The 17,576-nt window shown below is 36.5% G+C and overlaps 1 protein-coding gene across 1 annotated transcript; it reads left to right on the top strand.

The window, feature by feature from the left end:
* The first annotated feature begins 160 nt into the window (after positions 1–160).
* On the top strand, positions 161–17,480 carry LOC109076533 (plasma membrane calcium-transporting ATPase 1-like). Its single transcript, XM_042753032.1, has 21 exons — positions 161–502; positions 1,511–1,928; positions 4,789–4,986; positions 5,631–5,888; positions 6,641–6,766; positions 6,900–7,136; positions 7,378–7,410; positions 8,732–8,878; positions 9,009–9,223; positions 9,316–9,558; positions 9,875–10,116; positions 11,423–11,660; positions 11,824–12,003; positions 12,083–12,170; positions 12,258–12,364; positions 13,650–13,841; positions 13,922–14,135; positions 14,432–14,643; positions 14,723–14,830; positions 14,918–15,106; positions 15,956–17,480. The coding sequence occupies exons 2-21, from the start codon at positions 1,739–1,741 to the stop codon at positions 16,289–16,291; spliced, it is 3,753 nt and encodes a 1,250-aa protein (XP_042608966.1). The 5' UTR covers positions 161–502; positions 1,511–1,738; the 3' UTR covers positions 16,292–17,480.
* The last annotated feature ends 96 nt before the right edge of the window (positions 17,481–17,576 follow it).

Genomic DNA, 17,576 nt, shown 5'->3' with positions numbered 1-17,576 from the left:
AGTCTATTTGTGATTCAAATAAATAAAAGCTTTTTGTATACAGAAGAGTAACTCTTGTGCTTTAGGCTTTATCCGGCTGCACTTACTTTGTTCCCTCAGAAGTCTGAATGAACTGAGGGTACTGTCTAAGAATGAGTAAAATATGTTTGTCTGTGTTCAATAGTGCATACTCTTCCCTACAGCAGGAGTGGCTGTGTGTCTCACTACTGCCACAGATTGACTAATTAGATTAAGCAAGAAGCTTTCCTGAGATAATCATTCAACAAGCCATTTCCTCTAATGGAAACTGTGCTCCTCAAGACCGTCCACTGAAGGTCAAATCATTTTATGTAGTAAAGGAGAATTTTTGGCATGATGCTGTGTAGTACAGACTTTGTGTTGTTTGGAGTAATTGTACGTGACGGCGAGTCGCTCAGGCTCTGAAAACAGCACCTTCTGACTGTGCTGGTCGAGGGGCTGCATTTGTCTCGTTGTTGCAGGAATGGACATGTAATACAAATATGTAAGTACTTTTCTATCTGTTTTATGATAATGAATCGAGGTAGGTCAACTATCATGGTGTGTTTTAGTTTAGTGCTTCTGTAAAGTCATTATTTCAGTCATTTGTTTGGCAATTCAGATGTTTTGTTCTGTAATTGGGATGCAGATTAAAAGGTAAAGGTAAAACTCCAGTAGTTTTGTGAGCAAACATTTAATGATCAAAGAAATGAGGTGATTTAAAGTCCTAAAATGCAAATTTATTCAAGATGACACACGAACGTATTTTGTTGTTCATGACCTTTGAGAGGGCTTTAGATGTCACTGCCTTTGAATCTCAACATAATTTACAATTATTAAAATCCTAGATTTCATTGCTGATTGTGGTGAAAATTGTTTATTCATTTGTTCAATCCAGGATAATTATAAAACTAAAACTTAAACGAAATGACCATTAGGAATGCTGCCTTTACTGAAGTAAATTTGAGAAGAAGCACTGAAATTCTAGAAATAAACTAAAACTGAAATAAAAAAATAGTAATATTTAAAAAACCAAAAGTAAAAAAAGTTTACTACATTTAAATGATAACTGATAATATATTTAATAACTACTATAAAATATATAAATAATACTAATATAATTTTTTTCCATTTAATTACACTTTCTTTTGAATACACTCTAAAACCTTATTTCCCACTCTGTTTTTTGATCGCAACTTTTGAGTCATGTCTTGTCTTTGGCAGGTCTCTTTTCTTGACAAGATGCCAGTTTTATGTAACAGAACTAATTTTAGCATTCTGTTCTTTAAGCAGATGTGACGGATCTTTCCGCTCAAGGGCCATTACAAAAGCCAACTGTCACTTTGCATACCTGTCAACATTATCTTTAACCCAATGCCATACGGTTCGATGTGACTTCCTTTGTTGATTGACATTGGTATCACTTGATCTGGCGGTTGTGACAGTACACGAATAATCACATTTTATGTGGCATGATAGAGCATGTAATAAACTTGCTTTTGTTTTGTTTTAGATGTAACTTGGTGCAAACCCGAAGATTTGACCATCTGTGACTCCAGTCAACTCAAATGTGAGAGAAGATACATCGGAAAATCAAATGGAAATGGCATTTGAATTAAATCTGGTGTGTCATCAGAAGAGTTGCTTTTTGCATCCCTGAGGAATTAAGTCTGGATATTGTCACTGCTTACCTCAGGGGAAGCCACTTCTCCTCTACTTTTTGGTGCACTTAAGCGGGACTATGGCCAAAAACTCATTCCGTGGGTCGAAGTATAAGGCAGACGCCAATCATGATGGAGAATTTGGCTGCACACTCAAAGAACTTCGATCACTCATGGAACTCAGAGGGACAGATGGATTACAAAGGATTCAGGAGTGCTATGGAGATGTTCAGGGACTCTGTTCCAGGTTAAAATCATCACCAATAGATGGTAAAAATAATTCCTTTGCTACCAATGGTAATGTTTAAAAGACATTTATAATATGCACTGTTCTTTTATCTCCAAACTTGGTAAAAGTGGACCAAAAGTTAAAACCAATATTAACCAATAAATGGTCAATTTTAAATTTAAATAAATTAAAATAAAACACTAACATTTTATATGTTAAAAATGAATTTAGGCACAACGAGGTTATAATATACAGTTAAAAAAGGAATATAAATTTTTAGATTTGCCTAAGATTACAATTAACAGTGTATAAAATTGTGTGCTTATAAACAGTAACTATAGGTGAGCTTTAGATGACAATAAAATAGAGGAAATAAGCATGCACAATTAAATATCTAATATTAATTGATACCAAATCTCTATTATCGGCTGGTTACCAAGATGGTACCAATATATCATGTGTTCCTAGATAAAACACTTTGATCGCTTTCAGTTTTGCTAAACCTCATGTCTTATATTTAACCAAATGGTTTAGTGACGCTGAGACTGGTTTAGCCTGGTGGTTATAAATCTGAGCTGAGCAAAGATTCAAACTTCACTGGGGTTGATCCATGACCTCTCACCATTTCAGCCCTGAGCAAGCACTTAACCTCAGGCTCTTCCTGGAAGACTGTCTCTGTAACAAGTGTAGCGTAATCGCTTCAGATAAATGCCTGAGCTAAATAACTAATTAGCAATTAGACGTTTCAGACATCTTTTTCCATATGCCTTTTCCTTTAGCCATTAGCACTGTAGTTTTCATCAAGGACCATATTTTAGCATTAAAACACTCTCTCAGAATTTCTCTTTGACAGTGGAGCAATAATGGAGCAAATAATGAGGTACATAGTTTGACTGCATAATCCAGTTGAAAGGCCACGTTTTTTAAGAGAGAAAGTTATGCCACTTAATGCAGTCAGTTGTTAATCTAAGAGCTTGTCTATTTTTTTGACCATATTATGAAGGATTTCCATCAAGCAAATATAATTTACTTTAAGTCTAACTCATGTCTAACAGTATATAATTTTGCATTTTCATTGAAGTCACTTTTAAATAAGTTCCATTTTGTGTACAATAGTTAACAATGAAAAATACTTCTAAAGCATTTATTTATCTTAGTCAATGGGTATTTTAACTAATGCATTATTAAAATCAAAGCATTAATGCGTTAACTAACATTAACTAATGGGACCTTTTATTATGAATTGTTATTTTAAAATAACTTTAAAAGTTATTTTAAACTATTGACAGCCCTAATAATTTTAGTTATTATTATTTCTGTTTTATATGTTTTTCTGAATCATTCCAAGTGCTCTGGTTATGAATAAAAGCTACAATGAATAATATGACCAGTATTTTAGGTTTTATACAGTACATAATTTCTAACTAAATTATTGTCAATTATTTTGTGTCAGTCAACGGACAAAAGTTTAACCGCCAGGCATTATTGCCTTTCTTCTCACTTAATTGTTATCAAAGTGGCCATCATGTCTTTTTGGATTTTAGAGTTCCTCTTTTTGCTCATTTCACCGTTTTATTCATCTTCTTCTGTGCTTCTAGTTTAGACCAGTCTGTCTTCATATTATTTCAGCGAGCTGAACTCCAATCATTTGTCTAACACCATGATCAGCTTATGTTTCCCTTGATAATTCCAGTGAAATATGTTTACACTCTCCTCTTGTGATTCTTTTATTTAAGATTTTTATGTGTATTAGAAATACACAAACCATCTGTTATAAAAGAGTCCTATCTCTTGTTAAAATCTGACCTTGATTATTGTTATTTTTAAGTCCTATTTACCTTATCATCCATCTATATTTTCCAGTTTAATATGCATTGGCTTACCACTCTGCACTGGCATATTTAGCTCTGTCATGAGCCATAACAGACAGTTGTAGTTGTGACAGGTGGGCCCAGATCAATTTACGTCATGTAATCCCACTCACCTTAAATCGAGGCAGGCTCTTCATTGCTCCGCTTCACTCTAATCTCACTGGCCGCTGCTCTGCTGCATGGGGTTTACATTCATTTTTGCCCTTGCCAACTGTGGGTAAACCTTTGAGGGGGCAGAGAACCAGCGTTTTGTAATTGAGCAAGGAAAGGAAGAGAGGGATTACACTGTGTTAGTGTTCAGGCTGTGCTCTTGCTTGCGTGGGGAGTGGAAATCTTGATATTTTTTGGAATCCATTATATTTAAAATGAAAAACGAAACAAAGTAAACCATCTCTAAATCCAATTCAATTTTTCAAGCGTTTTAAAATATAGCTAGAACAAGTTTGAGGATTGACTTTTTCACTTGATCCATCTGTCATTTTTTTGGACATGTTAAATCATCAGTATGTTTTCTCTGTACTATTTCAAAAATTGTTTTTAAATTGCAAACTCAGTACATATAGAGATATGCCATGAGGATGTTTAGATTATCTCAAAGTCATATGTGATTCAAACATTGTCATTAATAATAATCTTGAGAGAGACCCATCAGAAATCTTTGTACAGTCCGGAGGTGTTAAATTATGCTATTAGATATCTTGACTGTAATATGGTATATCTTATTTTTCTATTGTAATAACAATGGTATAATATTTTTACAACCAGAACAAGCTATTTATAATTGGAAAAATGCAAAAAGGCAGTTTTATGACAGCAATCTTCATATTTTTATAATCTATACCCTAAAGTTTTATGTAATCGTAATGCGATAAACTGAACAATAAATAAATAAAACAGTAAATAAAACAGATTATTGGACTAATGTTCAATGAGTTACTAGCTGTTTGTGAAATTTGCTAGCAATATCTGTGTGAAAATTGTTTCTGCACCAAATATTTAAATATTTATTCTGCTCTTTCTCTCTGTTTAGGGTTAAGTGGTCATTCTGATGACATTGCAAGGAGAAAAGAAGAATTTGGAAAGAATTTTATACCTCCGAAAAAGCCAAAAACATTCCTTCAGCTAGTGTGGGAAGCATTGCAGGATGTGACTCTAATTATTTTGGAAGTTGCAGCCATAATATCCTTAGGCCTTTCCTTCTATAAACCTCCTGATGCCGAGAGAGAACGTGAGTATCATCAGGCTTTTAAGTTCACTATGAATAATATACCCGTTTCTCTTACTGAGTGGTGCTGTTGAATAACAATGAATTTGAAATTTTAACATGCCCTGAAGGTGACATAGTGCTGCTATGTATTCAGCTCACCCAGGGCCTCTGTTATTAGAAAAAAAATATTTTCAAAAATACTTTTACCTGAGCCCTGCTGTGCATTTAGCAGTAAAACCCTGCAAATCATGTTATTTTGTGTATGCAATTGCGCAGTCCTTCACTTCCTTCCTAAATGTATACCCTGCTAATGTACCTCAAATAACATTTTAGACATTTTAGATGTTAAAGCTGAATTTTCAGCATCATTACTCCAGTCTTCAGTCAGTGTCACATGATCACTGAGAAATCATTCTTATATGCTGATTTGCTGCTCAAAAAAACATTTCTTATCATTATCAATTTTGACAACAGTTCTGCTGCTTAATATTTTGGTGGAAACTGTTTTTTTCCAGAATTCTTTGATGAATGGAAAGTTTAAAGGAATCTTACTGACCCCAAACTTTTAAACAGTAGTGTATATATAATCTGATGTATAATATAAGACTTATACACACAAGTTGCTGTAGTAGCTATTTCTAACTGTGACTTTCTCATTGGTGCAGACTGTGGTAGGGCGGCTGGAGGAGTTGAGGACGAGGGTGAGGCAGAGGCGGGCTGGATTGAGGGTGCTGCCATCCTCTTGTCTGTCATCTGCGTGGTTCTTGTCACAGCCTTTAATGACTGGAGCAAAGAAAAGCAATTCCGTGGACTGCAGAGCCGCATTGAACAAGAGCAGAAGTTCACTGTGCTCCGAGCCGGTCAAGTCATTCAGATTCCTGTGGCCGAGATTGTGGTTGGAGACATTGCACAAGTAAAATATGGTAAAATGATCTCCCTTAAGATTTACTGTTTTTAATATATTAGACAATTAAGAAAAATGTTTACATATTTCTTTAAGCTCTTACACTGTTAAATGGAAATTTTTAAAGAACTGTTATGCAGCTTTTGCCATGGAGTGACAGTTTATGATGACCTCGTCAGTCAAGTTTCAAAAATAGACCAAAAATGTTGTACTTTCTCACTTTTTGAATTGTCAGTTTTCAAAATTATTACAAAGAAAGCAAGTAACACATTCAGTTAAACACAAAATTTTAAAGTAGAAAGGTTTCATCAACTTTTTACAACCATTTTTAAAATTCTGCATGTCAATGTGTGAGATTAAAGATTCAAGGCAAGTCAAGAAATTAACTCATTAGTTAGAAATGAAAAGAAAATACTTTTTTTAACTTGCCTTTTTGGAGCTTGACAGCCATTGAATGAACTGTTGTTTTATGGAAAAGTGCTGTGTGAAGATAAAAAAAAAATATTATAGGAAAATACAGCATACAGGTTTGAAAAAAGACCACAGAGTGAGTGAATGATAAAAAAATGATATTTTTTGGCTTAGCTTTTCTTTAAAAAATAATGTTAAAGCATATAAGAATAGTTTATTTTTTCATTAGTCTGTTTGTTTCTTCTTGTTTTGTTTAGCATTTGCCGTGCTCGATTAAAAACCTCTCTTTTGGCTTGCGATGCAAACATCTGTCTGTTGTGTCTCAGATGACACCATCTGTCCTTTGCTTTGTGCTTGCAGGTGACCTCCTTCCTGCTGATGGTGTACTAATCCAAAGCAACGATCTAAAAATTGACGAGAGCTCCCTTACTGGAGAGTCGGACCATGTCAAAAAAACTGCGGACAAAGACCCTATGCTTCTTTCAGGTTTTGCTCCTCTTTTTTTAAGTAACAATAACGGTAACCATCAAAATTTTAAGACTGATGCAGTTTTGCAATTGCAGCAGTTACTGTACATACAAGACCTGGTTACATGCCCATTTTTGTCCTGTTTACTCAGGCACGCATGTGATGGAGGGCTCCGGAAAAATGCTGGTCACAGCAGTGGGGGTGAACTCTCAGACGGGAATCATCTTCACTCTCCTCGGAGGCGGAGATGATGATGATGATGACGATGAGGAGAAAAAAGAAGAGAGGGAGAGGAAAAAGAGGGAGAAGGAGGAGAAAAAGCGGGAGAAAGAAGAGCAAAAGAAAGAAAAAGAGAGGAAGAAGAAAGAGAAAAAAGAAAAAAAGAAAAGTATGTTCCTTAATAAGATGGGTTTCTGAAACGCATTTCCAAAATAATAACTAAAGTATCCATTCTGTTCTAATCAAGTTTAGGTTTCCCCCCCCAAAATTAAACTATTATTAAATAGGCACACTATTTGAAATGCTTTAGCCAGGGATTAGATACATCATTTTAAACCTACATGACTAGGATGCCATTAGAGTCACATCATGTCACAATTATCTGATTGATCCATCTCAATTTTCAGCAGCCAAAAAGCCAGATGCAACAGATAAAAAGAAAGGTTTGTATTAGCACATATACTGTAGCTGTATGTCATAGCATTTCCTTTAGATCGGTGGTTCTCAACTGGTGAGTTGTGATGTAAAAATGGGTCACACGTCTGTTCTAAAGGGTAAAAACTATGCTATTCGTAAGTAGTAAAAAGCCCAAGCAGCAAACCGTATAATTGGGCATTGCCTCCTATATCTATATCCTACATTAAAGTTGAGACAATACAGTGTTTTGGTGCTAATTCATCTGTCACTTGAATAAATCTAATCAAGTAGGCAGATGACATGCTTTCATTATCAGAAAACATGAACAAACTATGAAAGATATGACAAAATATGAACCAGACTGCTTTAAATATGGGCTTGTGTTCATGTTCTTTTTTTTTTTTTAGAAACCATCTAAATTCAAGGGACATTCTGAAACCAAATTTGACATTTTCCTTGTTCAGCCTATGTAATTTTGTACATTGATGGGTCTATGGAGTTTATTATTGACAAATTTCAATGTTTGATATGAAACTGGTTGAGAACCACTGCAGGAACATCACAGGAAATAGCAGTCAGTGACATTCAATCAGTAGTTGCTCTTTTGGCACGCATTGTGTGCCTTTCTTTCCTTATGTATTGAGTGTACAAGTTGTGAGAATGTCCTGTGAACATATGCTAACTGTGCTCTTCACTCTTTTCATGCTGATTAGCAGTAAGAAGATTAGGGCCTTTGGCCTTACAGCTCTACTTTTTCCTCTTGTCAACATACAAACACATACAGACTGACACATACTGTAAATATTGGGCTGTCAGAAATGTTGCAAGCAGAATTCAAACTCATATTGGCCAAATGAACATTGGAATGCAATACACTACCGTTCAAACGTTTGGGGTCAGTAGGACTAATGTTTTTGAAAGTCTCTTATGCTCACAAAGCATGCATTTATTTGATAAAAAAAATACAGTAAGAACAGTAATATTGTGAAATATTATTACAATTTAAATACATTTTTTATTTTAATATATTTCAAAAATATTTATTTCTGTGATGAAAAGCTGAATATTCAATGCTGAAAATGTATTATTGCACTTTAAAAAATTAACATGCAGTAATTACATTAAGAAGCTATATTGTAATTTTTATATATCATAATGTAATGAAATTGAGTTGATTCGGTAGTATTAAATCATATTTTGATGTAAATGAAACCAGCTAATTTAAAAACATTTTATGTTACATGACAAACCATTTTTGGTAGTTTGATACATGCACAGCCATTGTACAGTGCAACATTTATAAAACAGATTACAAGTTACATTTATTTTAACTTCACTCTCATTCAGAGAAGGATGGAGGCAGAGTGGAGATGGAGCCCCTTAACAGTGATGATGAGACAGAAGAAGAGCCTAAAAAAACCAAGATTCCAAAGAAAGAGAAATCAGTACTTCAAGGGAAGCTCACCAAACTCGCTGTACAAATCGGAAAAGCAGGTAAAACACACACACACAAAAAAACCTTTTTCCGGTGTACAAAGCGGATTGAAATATTTTCCTTGTATAAGACCTTTAAACAGAGGATTTTAAGTGGTTGTGTGATGTTCATGTGTGTTTTTTTCACCAGGGCTCTTCATGTCAGCCATCACGGTTCTAATTCTTGTGGGGCTCTTTTTGGTGGACACTTTCTGGATCCAGGGGCTATCCTGGATTAAAGAGTGCACTCCTATCTACATCCAGTTCTTTGTCAAGTTCTTCATCATTGGCGTCACTGTGCTGGTTGTTGCCGTGCCTGAGGGTTTACCACTTGCTGTCACCATCTCATTGGCCTATTCTGTGAAAGTATGTGGTCTGTTTTTTGCAGAAGTCTCATAAGAAACTTATACATACAAAGGTTACAACTGTAGGAAAATCATCAATGTCATTCTCTGTAGAAAATGATGAAGGACAACAACCTGGTGAGACATCTGGATGCTTGCGAGACGATGGGAAATGCCACTGCAATTTGCTCTGATAAGACAGGCACCCTAACCATGAACAGAATGACCGTGGTTCAGGTGCATATTGGAGACAGACACTACAAGAAGGTTCCGGAACCTGATTTGATTCCTGGCAACATCATGAATCTTCTCATCACAGGCATAAGTGTCAACAGTGCATATACTTCAAAAATCATGGTAAGAAACTATATTTTCTGTAAAATATGTCACGTCACAAATTAGTATAACAGATTAAATATAATACTGTGTCATATTTAAAAAAACATTTTTTTTATATATTATGCTATATTTAAGTTATTCTATTAATGTTATAACTTGCCTATATTTCAAATTTCAATTCATGTTTGTTTAAAGACATTTATTTCTTTTATTTAAAAATAAGATATTTGTAGAGAAATCAATGTGACTTTTGGGCCACACTTTAGTTATTTATGTGATTTCTGCAAGATTAGACTTGGTTTCTTATTTTCATAAATGTCTTTTTTTTGTCTAGCCTGCTGAGAAAGAGGGCGGTCTGCCCCGCCAAGTTGGAAACAAAACTGAATGTGCCTTGCTGGGGTTTACCATTGATTTACGAAAAGATTACCAAGCCATTCGCAGTGAATATCCTGAGGAAAAACTGTACAAAGTATACACCTTCAACTCAGTGAGGAAATCCATGAGCACAGTCCTTAAAAATCCAGATGGAAGTTACCGTATGTTCAGCAAAGGAGCGTCAGAAATCCTCCTGAAGAAGTAAGTGCACATTTAATATTTCAGATGATAATGATATTCAGGTGATATGCTATTTGCTAGATAATAATACAGGTGGTATTATTATGGCGACGGATGTTCTCATTCAATAGATAATTGCATTGGTCAGACATCTTTATAGTTCAGGTTGAGTCATTTTAGTCCAGTTTTTTAAAGGGGTCCTCGGATGCTACATGCTCTTTAACAAGTTGTTTAAACTGAAATGTGTGTTGGTAGTGTGTGTACGCAAGCACCCTATAATGAGAAAAATCCACCTAGTGTTTTTTTTAATCTACTAAAATCTTTACGCCTTTTATCAAATCGAGCCAATCTCAGATGCCTGTCTGTGTGACGTCATAAAAACAGGCCCCTCCCACAATAGTTTGATCGACAGCAGCGTTTCAGCACAGACTGGAGTCAGTCTTACCTTAGACCTGCCTGGAGTGAGCTGTAATCAGTCCACCATTGTTTCACCCCCGGAGCAGATGTAGAGAAGAATGACTCCTAAGCGATTGAGGTGTTTTGTTGTTGGATGTAATAATGAACATAGCAGTCGTCATTTACTCCTGACATCTGAGCTGCTGAAGACGCACTGGATTACGTATGTTTTTGAAGGGAATGTGCCCCCGATCTACCTTAATGTGTCTATGTTCTCACAAATCATTTGTGATCCAGTTTCACCTCCAGAAGAAGTGAGTATAAGGTTTTTTAATGAATCTTTGCAAATCACATTTCTTAATAATGTGCTAATTAGCAAGTTTCACGATGAATGCAGCTAAAGTAAACAGTCCCTCAGAGATCGGCCTCGGAAAAGAGGGGCGGGGTCAGCAGAGCTCATTAACATATAAAGGAAAATGCTACAAAACGGCTTGCTCAGAAAAGAGCTGTTTTTGACAGGGTAAAAAAGGTGTTTTTTACACTACCATTGAGAAATTTTAACCAAACTATGTTACAGACTTTTTATTAAGACCCTAAAGAATCATATCAACTTGTGGAAAATGGGCATCCGATGACCCCTTTAAAAGTTTGAAAACACTAAAGATGCTGTTACATTAGCAAAATTTTGCTGACAAAGAAGTCCTTTGTCCACACTTTCAATAATAAAAGCGATGCATGAAGCACCATTCACATAGAAGTCACTTTCAAACCAAGCACCTTTCTTTTGGTCAATGCGGAAAATTGACATGAAAACTTGAACCCGATGTGAAATCTGCATGGTTCAAAGTTTAAATATGAAGTGAGACTACATACTTGTATCATAACTTTCCAAAAAGTTATAATAGTTTAATAATAATTAATATTTCCCTAGGTGCTGTAAAGTCCTTTCAGCCAATGGTGAAGCCAAAGTCTTTAGACCCATTGATCGGGATGACATGGTGAAAGAGGTGATTGAGCCCATGGCCTCTGAGGGTTTGAGGACCATCTGCCTTGCATTCAGGGACTTCCCTGTTTCAGACGGGGAGCCTGATTGGGATAATGAGGCAGATATATTGACTGGACTTACCTGTATTTGTGTGGTGGGCATTGAGGATCCTGTTCGGCCAGAGGTAACTGCTCACTTGACTATTAATAACCCTACTATTCCCTCCACTTCACATGGAAAATATGCATTTGGGTGTGAAAACAAAGCAAAGACATGCTGAGGTGCTCATTACTGTAAGTCAGCATGTGTTTGTTGACACCTAACCCCGGGTGGTATAATCGCCACAGGTCCCCGATGCTATTAAGAAGTGCCAGCGAGCAGGCATCACTGTGCGCATGGTCACAGGGGATAACATTAACACCGCTCGAGCTATTGCAACCAAGTGCGGCATTCTCCATATGGGTGATGACTTCCTGTGCATTGAAGGCAAAGAGTTCAACAGACGGATACGCAATGAACTTGGAGAGGTAAGGGGGTCAAAATAAAAAAATTGACAAGTTTTTATTCGAATGAAAAGTTGATACTAAGGCCTCATCATATTTTCAGATTGAGCAAGAGCGCCTGGACAAGATCTGGCCCAAACTGCGTGTACTTGCGAGATCTTCTCCAACTGATAAGCATACGCTGGTCAAAGGTAATGAGTTTTAAACAGGACTGTTGTTAAAATTGTGGTGAATCTTGCAGTCTGACTGCAAATAAAATGTTTTGCTGTCTCTTTAAGGTATAATTGATAGCACCATCTTAGAACAGAGACAAGTAGTTGCTGTCACTGGAGACGGAACCAATGATGGTCCTGCGCTAAAAAAAGCTGACGTTGGATTTGCAATGGTAGGATTTTTTTTATAATTGAAAGATTTACTAGCACATCACTATAATAGACCTAACAAATGCAAATGAATACTGAATACTGAACAAATAATAAAAAAAAAAGAATCTAGCTGTGTTTCAATCCAAGTTGCAAATTTAGTCTGAGTACATCTTGGTCAGGGTAGTGGCATATTTCATTTTTGAAAGGAATGAGAATGAGGATGTTTGGGTTAAAAGCACAGTGATTTCAGTGGATTTGTAATGTACTGTAGCTTAAAGTAATAGTTCACACAAAAATGACAATTCTGTCATTAATTGCTCACCCTCATGTCGTTCCAAACGCGTAAGATCTTTGTTCATCTTCGAAACACAAATTAAGATATTTTTACGAGAATACTTCTTGTGCGCAAAGAGACAAAAAGTCTTTGTCGTGTGTTCACGAGAGTACGACCATGATGCAATGCATCTCTCCTGAACGTGCATCGACGACTGACAGGGAAGAGAAAAAAATTGTTAAATAAGGTCGTTATTTTTGTTTTCTAAGGACAGAAAAGTATTCTCGTTCTGCATTTTTGCTTGCTCAGGAGCAAATTACCCTTCTCCATCCCCAACTCCCCCTTTTGCCACTGTCAGGATTTGGCTTTCTGATATTCCATGTCGAATCAGACTCCTTTTATCTTGAATAATGTGTTACACTTAAATATCATTAAGTACATTAATGATATCTGCTTTGTTCTGTTTACCGTTGGGGGTTATTATTGCTGCTCTCCCTGCTCATTCATGGCTGCATGGAAGGGCAGGGAGTTTTTGCCCAGAACAGACAGAATTACGATTGAACCACTGATGTCACATGACTATTTTAACAATGTCCTTACTACCTTTCTGGGCCTTGAACGTGTCAGTTGCATTGCTGTCTATGCATGGTCAGAAAGCTCTTGGGTGTCATCAAAAATATCTAAATTTGAATCCCGAAGATGAATGAAGGTCTTACTGGTTTGGATAGACATATGGGTGACTTATTAGTAACAGAATTTTCATTTTTGAATGAACTAACCCTTTAACAACATACTGATAGCATATCATCTTTAAGAAGAAACTTCCATTAGAATGAAACCGTTTTAAAAATTGTGAGTTTTGAAATTTACAGTCTAGTACTTGCAGAATGTCTTAACACCTTGTTTTTAATTGCATAAAATTCAATAATATGGCATCTATCCTGTAGTGTTCCAGAAAAAAATCATGAACAGGCTTGGAAAATGAAACTTCATGAAATTTGACAGTGACATGTCTTGACCTGTCTTTTTAGGGCATTGCTGGAACAGATGTGGCTAAAGAGGCATCAGACATTATCCTGACAGATGATAACTTCAGCAGCATTGTGAAGGCAGTGATGTGGGGGAGGAACGTCTATGACAGTATCTCAAAGTTCCTCCAGTTTCAGCTGACAGTCAATGTGGTGGCTGTCATTGTGGCGTTTACTGGAGCCTGTATCACACAGGTTAGACTTCTGCTTCCACTTTCTCCTGTCCTCGTTCTTTCTATTAAACTTTTTTTTACTTTGTTCAACTCTCCACACAGGATTCCCCTCTCAAAGCTGTACAGATGCTGTGGGTGAATTTAATTATGGACACATTTGCATCACTAGCACTGGCAACGGAGCCTCCCACTGAGGCTTTACTGTTGCGCAAACCGTACGGCCGTAACAAGCCTCTCATTTCCCGCACCATGATGAAGAACATCCTTGGACATGCTGTATATCAACTAACTATCATCTTCACACTGCTGTTTGCCGGTAAGTACCACCCAAAAAATCTAGAGCAGGGTTTACCAAATGGTGGTTTGGGAACCCCTGGGGGTTTATGAGGGAATTGCAAGTTGATAAACTAAACGTGCACTTATTTTTTTTTGTGGACAGAGGTCTTAGCAGTATTCTGCCAAAATAAAAACTCAAACTATTTAGTTTTGAATGTTTGAAGAATTTGATATAGAAATATTACTGTATGATTGTAACTTGTTGTGTAACCCGGATTTAGAGCATCCATTCAGAGTATACCAGCTATTATATCTCTGATTTCATTTTTTTCACAGGTGAGCAGATCTTTGACATTGACAGTGGCAGGAACACTCCTCTTCACGCCCCTCCTTCAGAGCACTACACCATCGTCTTTAACACATTTGTGATGATGCAGCTCTTTAACGAAATTAACGCTCGAAAGATCCACGGCGAGAGAAATGTTTTTGATGGCATCTTCAATAACATGATTTTCTGCTCCATCGTATTCGGGACCTTTGTAATCCAGGTACGTCACATTGTAATCTCTATAAGCCTGTGTCAGTTATCAACAATTCTGAATCCCAACATGGTTTGGTTTTTTTTAGATTCTAATCGTGCAGTTTGGAGGGAAGCCTTTTAGCTGTGTAGGTCTCTCTGTTGAGCAGTGGCTGTGGTGTGTCTTCCTTGGCTTTGGCTCTCTTCTCTGGGGGCAGGTAGGCCTTGAAAAGCATTTTAACTGCTGATGACTTTTGAAATTATGCACTGGGTGATGTATTGTTTTCCTCACCTCCGACCCACAGTTGATAACCACCATTCCGACAAGTCGCCTGAAGTTCCTGATGACAGCAGGTCATGGCACTAAGAAGGAGGAGATCCCTGAAGATGAGCTGGAGGAGATGGAAGACCTGGATGAAATCGACCACGCTGAAATGGAGCTAAGAAGGGGGCAGGTTCTGTGGTGCAGGGGTCTCAACAGAATTCAGACACAGGTACTAAATGAGGTTTCTTTCATTTCATGCCTTAAAGGAATAGTTCACCCAAAAATGAAAATTCTGTCATTAATTACTCACCCTCATGTGGTTCCAAACCCGTTAAGACTATCCCTTTAAATCCTAAGTTTGATTTAATTTTTAATTAAGGGGAAATTAAAAGTGTCTTTTTGGCTTACCTTTTGCTATTTTTTAAATGTATAGATTTTGTCCCAGACCCAGTTTGACCATCTTAAAATGTAAAGTCCATTATAAAAATATGAATGAGTGCATGTTAAACTATAATTTCAACAAATTCTAAATGGTAGACAGGCCCGGTTCCAGAATCTAATCACTGAGGGTGCTTCTTAAATTTGTGAGGGTGCTGTAACTATATATATAGACATCCGTTGCTATGGTGCAGAGAGCGCTCCGTTCATAATCACTAAAAAGCTGTCACTCATCATCGCGATCTCACAAAGATACGTTAGCTATTATCAATAAAGTTCTCTACGGTGCACAACGCATCAACACTTTGTTATAATGAGATGACTCGTGCTGAACACAATACCAGAACCAAAACTCTGGCGATTTGAGCGGTGAGTGGATTCTGTGAGTGGAACTTAAATGCCTCTGATTTAAGAAATCAACAGATATGTCCGTGATTGGCTACATTGCTCAACATTGTGAAACCATAACGCACTGGATAGTTGGCCAAATATCCAATAAAATGCCATTAAAACAGCTTTAACTGAGGGTGCTTTTGATTTTGTTTCGTTTTGCACCCTCTAGCACCCCTGTAGAACTTGGCATGATTATAGAATGCCTCTGACCTCTGATGTCTATTTGGTTTTGTTGCTTTTTCTTCAGATTCGTGTGGTTAATGCTTTCCGGGATTCCATGTCTCCTTACGAAGGCCTGGAGACGCCAAAGTCTCGCAGCTCTATTCACAATTTCATGAGCCACCCAGAGTTCCGTATTGAGGATTCAGAACCAGCCATCCCTCTCATCGATGACACAGACCCTGAGGACGATGCACCTACTAAACGAAACAAGACTCCTTCCCCACTGCCTCTAGTTTTATCCCCTAATCAGAACAACAACGCATCTGACAACAGGGGCTTCCATCAGCATAAAGATATAGCCAAAACTATCCTTTCGCCGACTCCTGGAAGCCCACTGCACAGTCTGGAAACCTCTCTATAATCCACTACCACCCTACATCAGATCACGTCAACAACCCAGGACACGTTAAGTACAAAATCAGGGCTTCTGGGCCTCTGATAGTGAACTGGAAAAGAAGCAAAACTTGTTGCACTTGTTTTGTTTTTGTTTTATTTCATGGGGATTTGTTTCATTCTCTTCACATTTGGCCTGCTTTTGGGAATGAACGGTGTTGCTCAAATGTTCAGATTCTTTCCTCTTATATTTTGTTCCTTCAAATATTTTGATATAAGGTGTTTTGGCTGTTCATATAGATAAACAATATTGGGGAGTTTTTGGACAAATTATTATTTTGGATGAAAAAGGTTCACGTGTAGTTGCTGCTCTGTTTAATAATGAGCAAACACTTTTTAAAGGTGCACTATTTGCCTCTAAATCCATTTTGATTTTGATTTTATAGAAAGCTAGGAATCCTTAGATTATGTAAATTAAATTAAATTAGATTTTTAAATGGGTATGACTGGACAGTAAAAGTAATTGATTACATGCCTGTTATTTCATGAAAAGTAAATTAACTGCACTTGCAAAAATGAGACATTCAAGGTGTATTAAGGGAATGAAATATTAACTGGTTTACAGTGGTACATTGTGCTCATTTTTGTCTTGATTTTTTTTTTTAAATCAACCAATAACGAAGGCTGTGCTCAAATGTGTTTTATCAGTTTTGATCCACCCCACCTCCTTAAATCGCAGACAAAGACTCAAACACACCATGCAAGTCCCCTGAATTTGTCAAGATGCTGTTTTATGAATTATTGTGATGGTAATATGAAGTATTATTATTATTTACTGCAGATATTATTAATTGTGGGGACGTTAATGGTTTTAACAAAATGTAATAAGATGTTAACAGAAATTTACACAGTAAACAATACAAGAATAGAAAAAGCACGTAGGAAAGCAACAGAGAGAATTTGTGGGTAAATTTTATTTCACTGTAGAATATTTTTTCCAACTTTTTTTTTTCTTTCTTTTTTTTTTTGGCGTTTTTGCCTTTATGATAGGACAGTGAGTAGACAGGAAGCGAAGTGAGAGAGAGAGGGGGACGGGATAACGTGTTTATGAAAAATTACTTTGTAAATATAAATGGTTATTGTGGTTTAATTTATATTTGGAAGTCTTTAAGTTATGTGTATGTTTTTTGACAATAAAATATTCACATTTAGCTTAACCTAATCATTGGTTTTAATTCGAATCTTATCGTGTATATATTTGACAATATTGTTAGATTATAAAATAGCGTACTTAACCATTCCTGTGCATTAAA

Source organism: Cyprinus carpio, chromosome B25 (assembly GCF_018340385.1).
Source record: "Cyprinus carpio isolate SPL01 chromosome B25, ASM1834038v1, whole genome shotgun sequence".
In the NCBI taxonomy this organism is placed as follows: domain Eukaryota; kingdom Metazoa; phylum Chordata; class Actinopteri; order Cypriniformes; family Cyprinidae; genus Cyprinus; species Cyprinus carpio.
Note: the sequence above shows the minus strand (reverse complement) of the source record. Positions and strands in the feature narration are given on the sequence as shown.

Bases quoted from the DNA above. Each gene is read 5' to 3' on its own strand.
- LOC109076533 (XM_042753032.1), top strand. From the start codon at position 1,739: ATGGCCAAAAACTCATTCCGTGGGTCGAAGTATAAGGCAGACGCCAAT. The intron at 12,171-12,257 runs GTAATGAGTTTT...TGTCTCTTTAAG, and splicing joins TAAGCATACGCTGGTCAAAG to GTATAATTGATAGCACCATC. The intron at 14,644-14,722 runs GTACGTCACATT...GGTTTTTTTTAG, and splicing joins TCGGGACCTTTGTAATCCAG to ATTCTAATCGTGCAGTTTGG.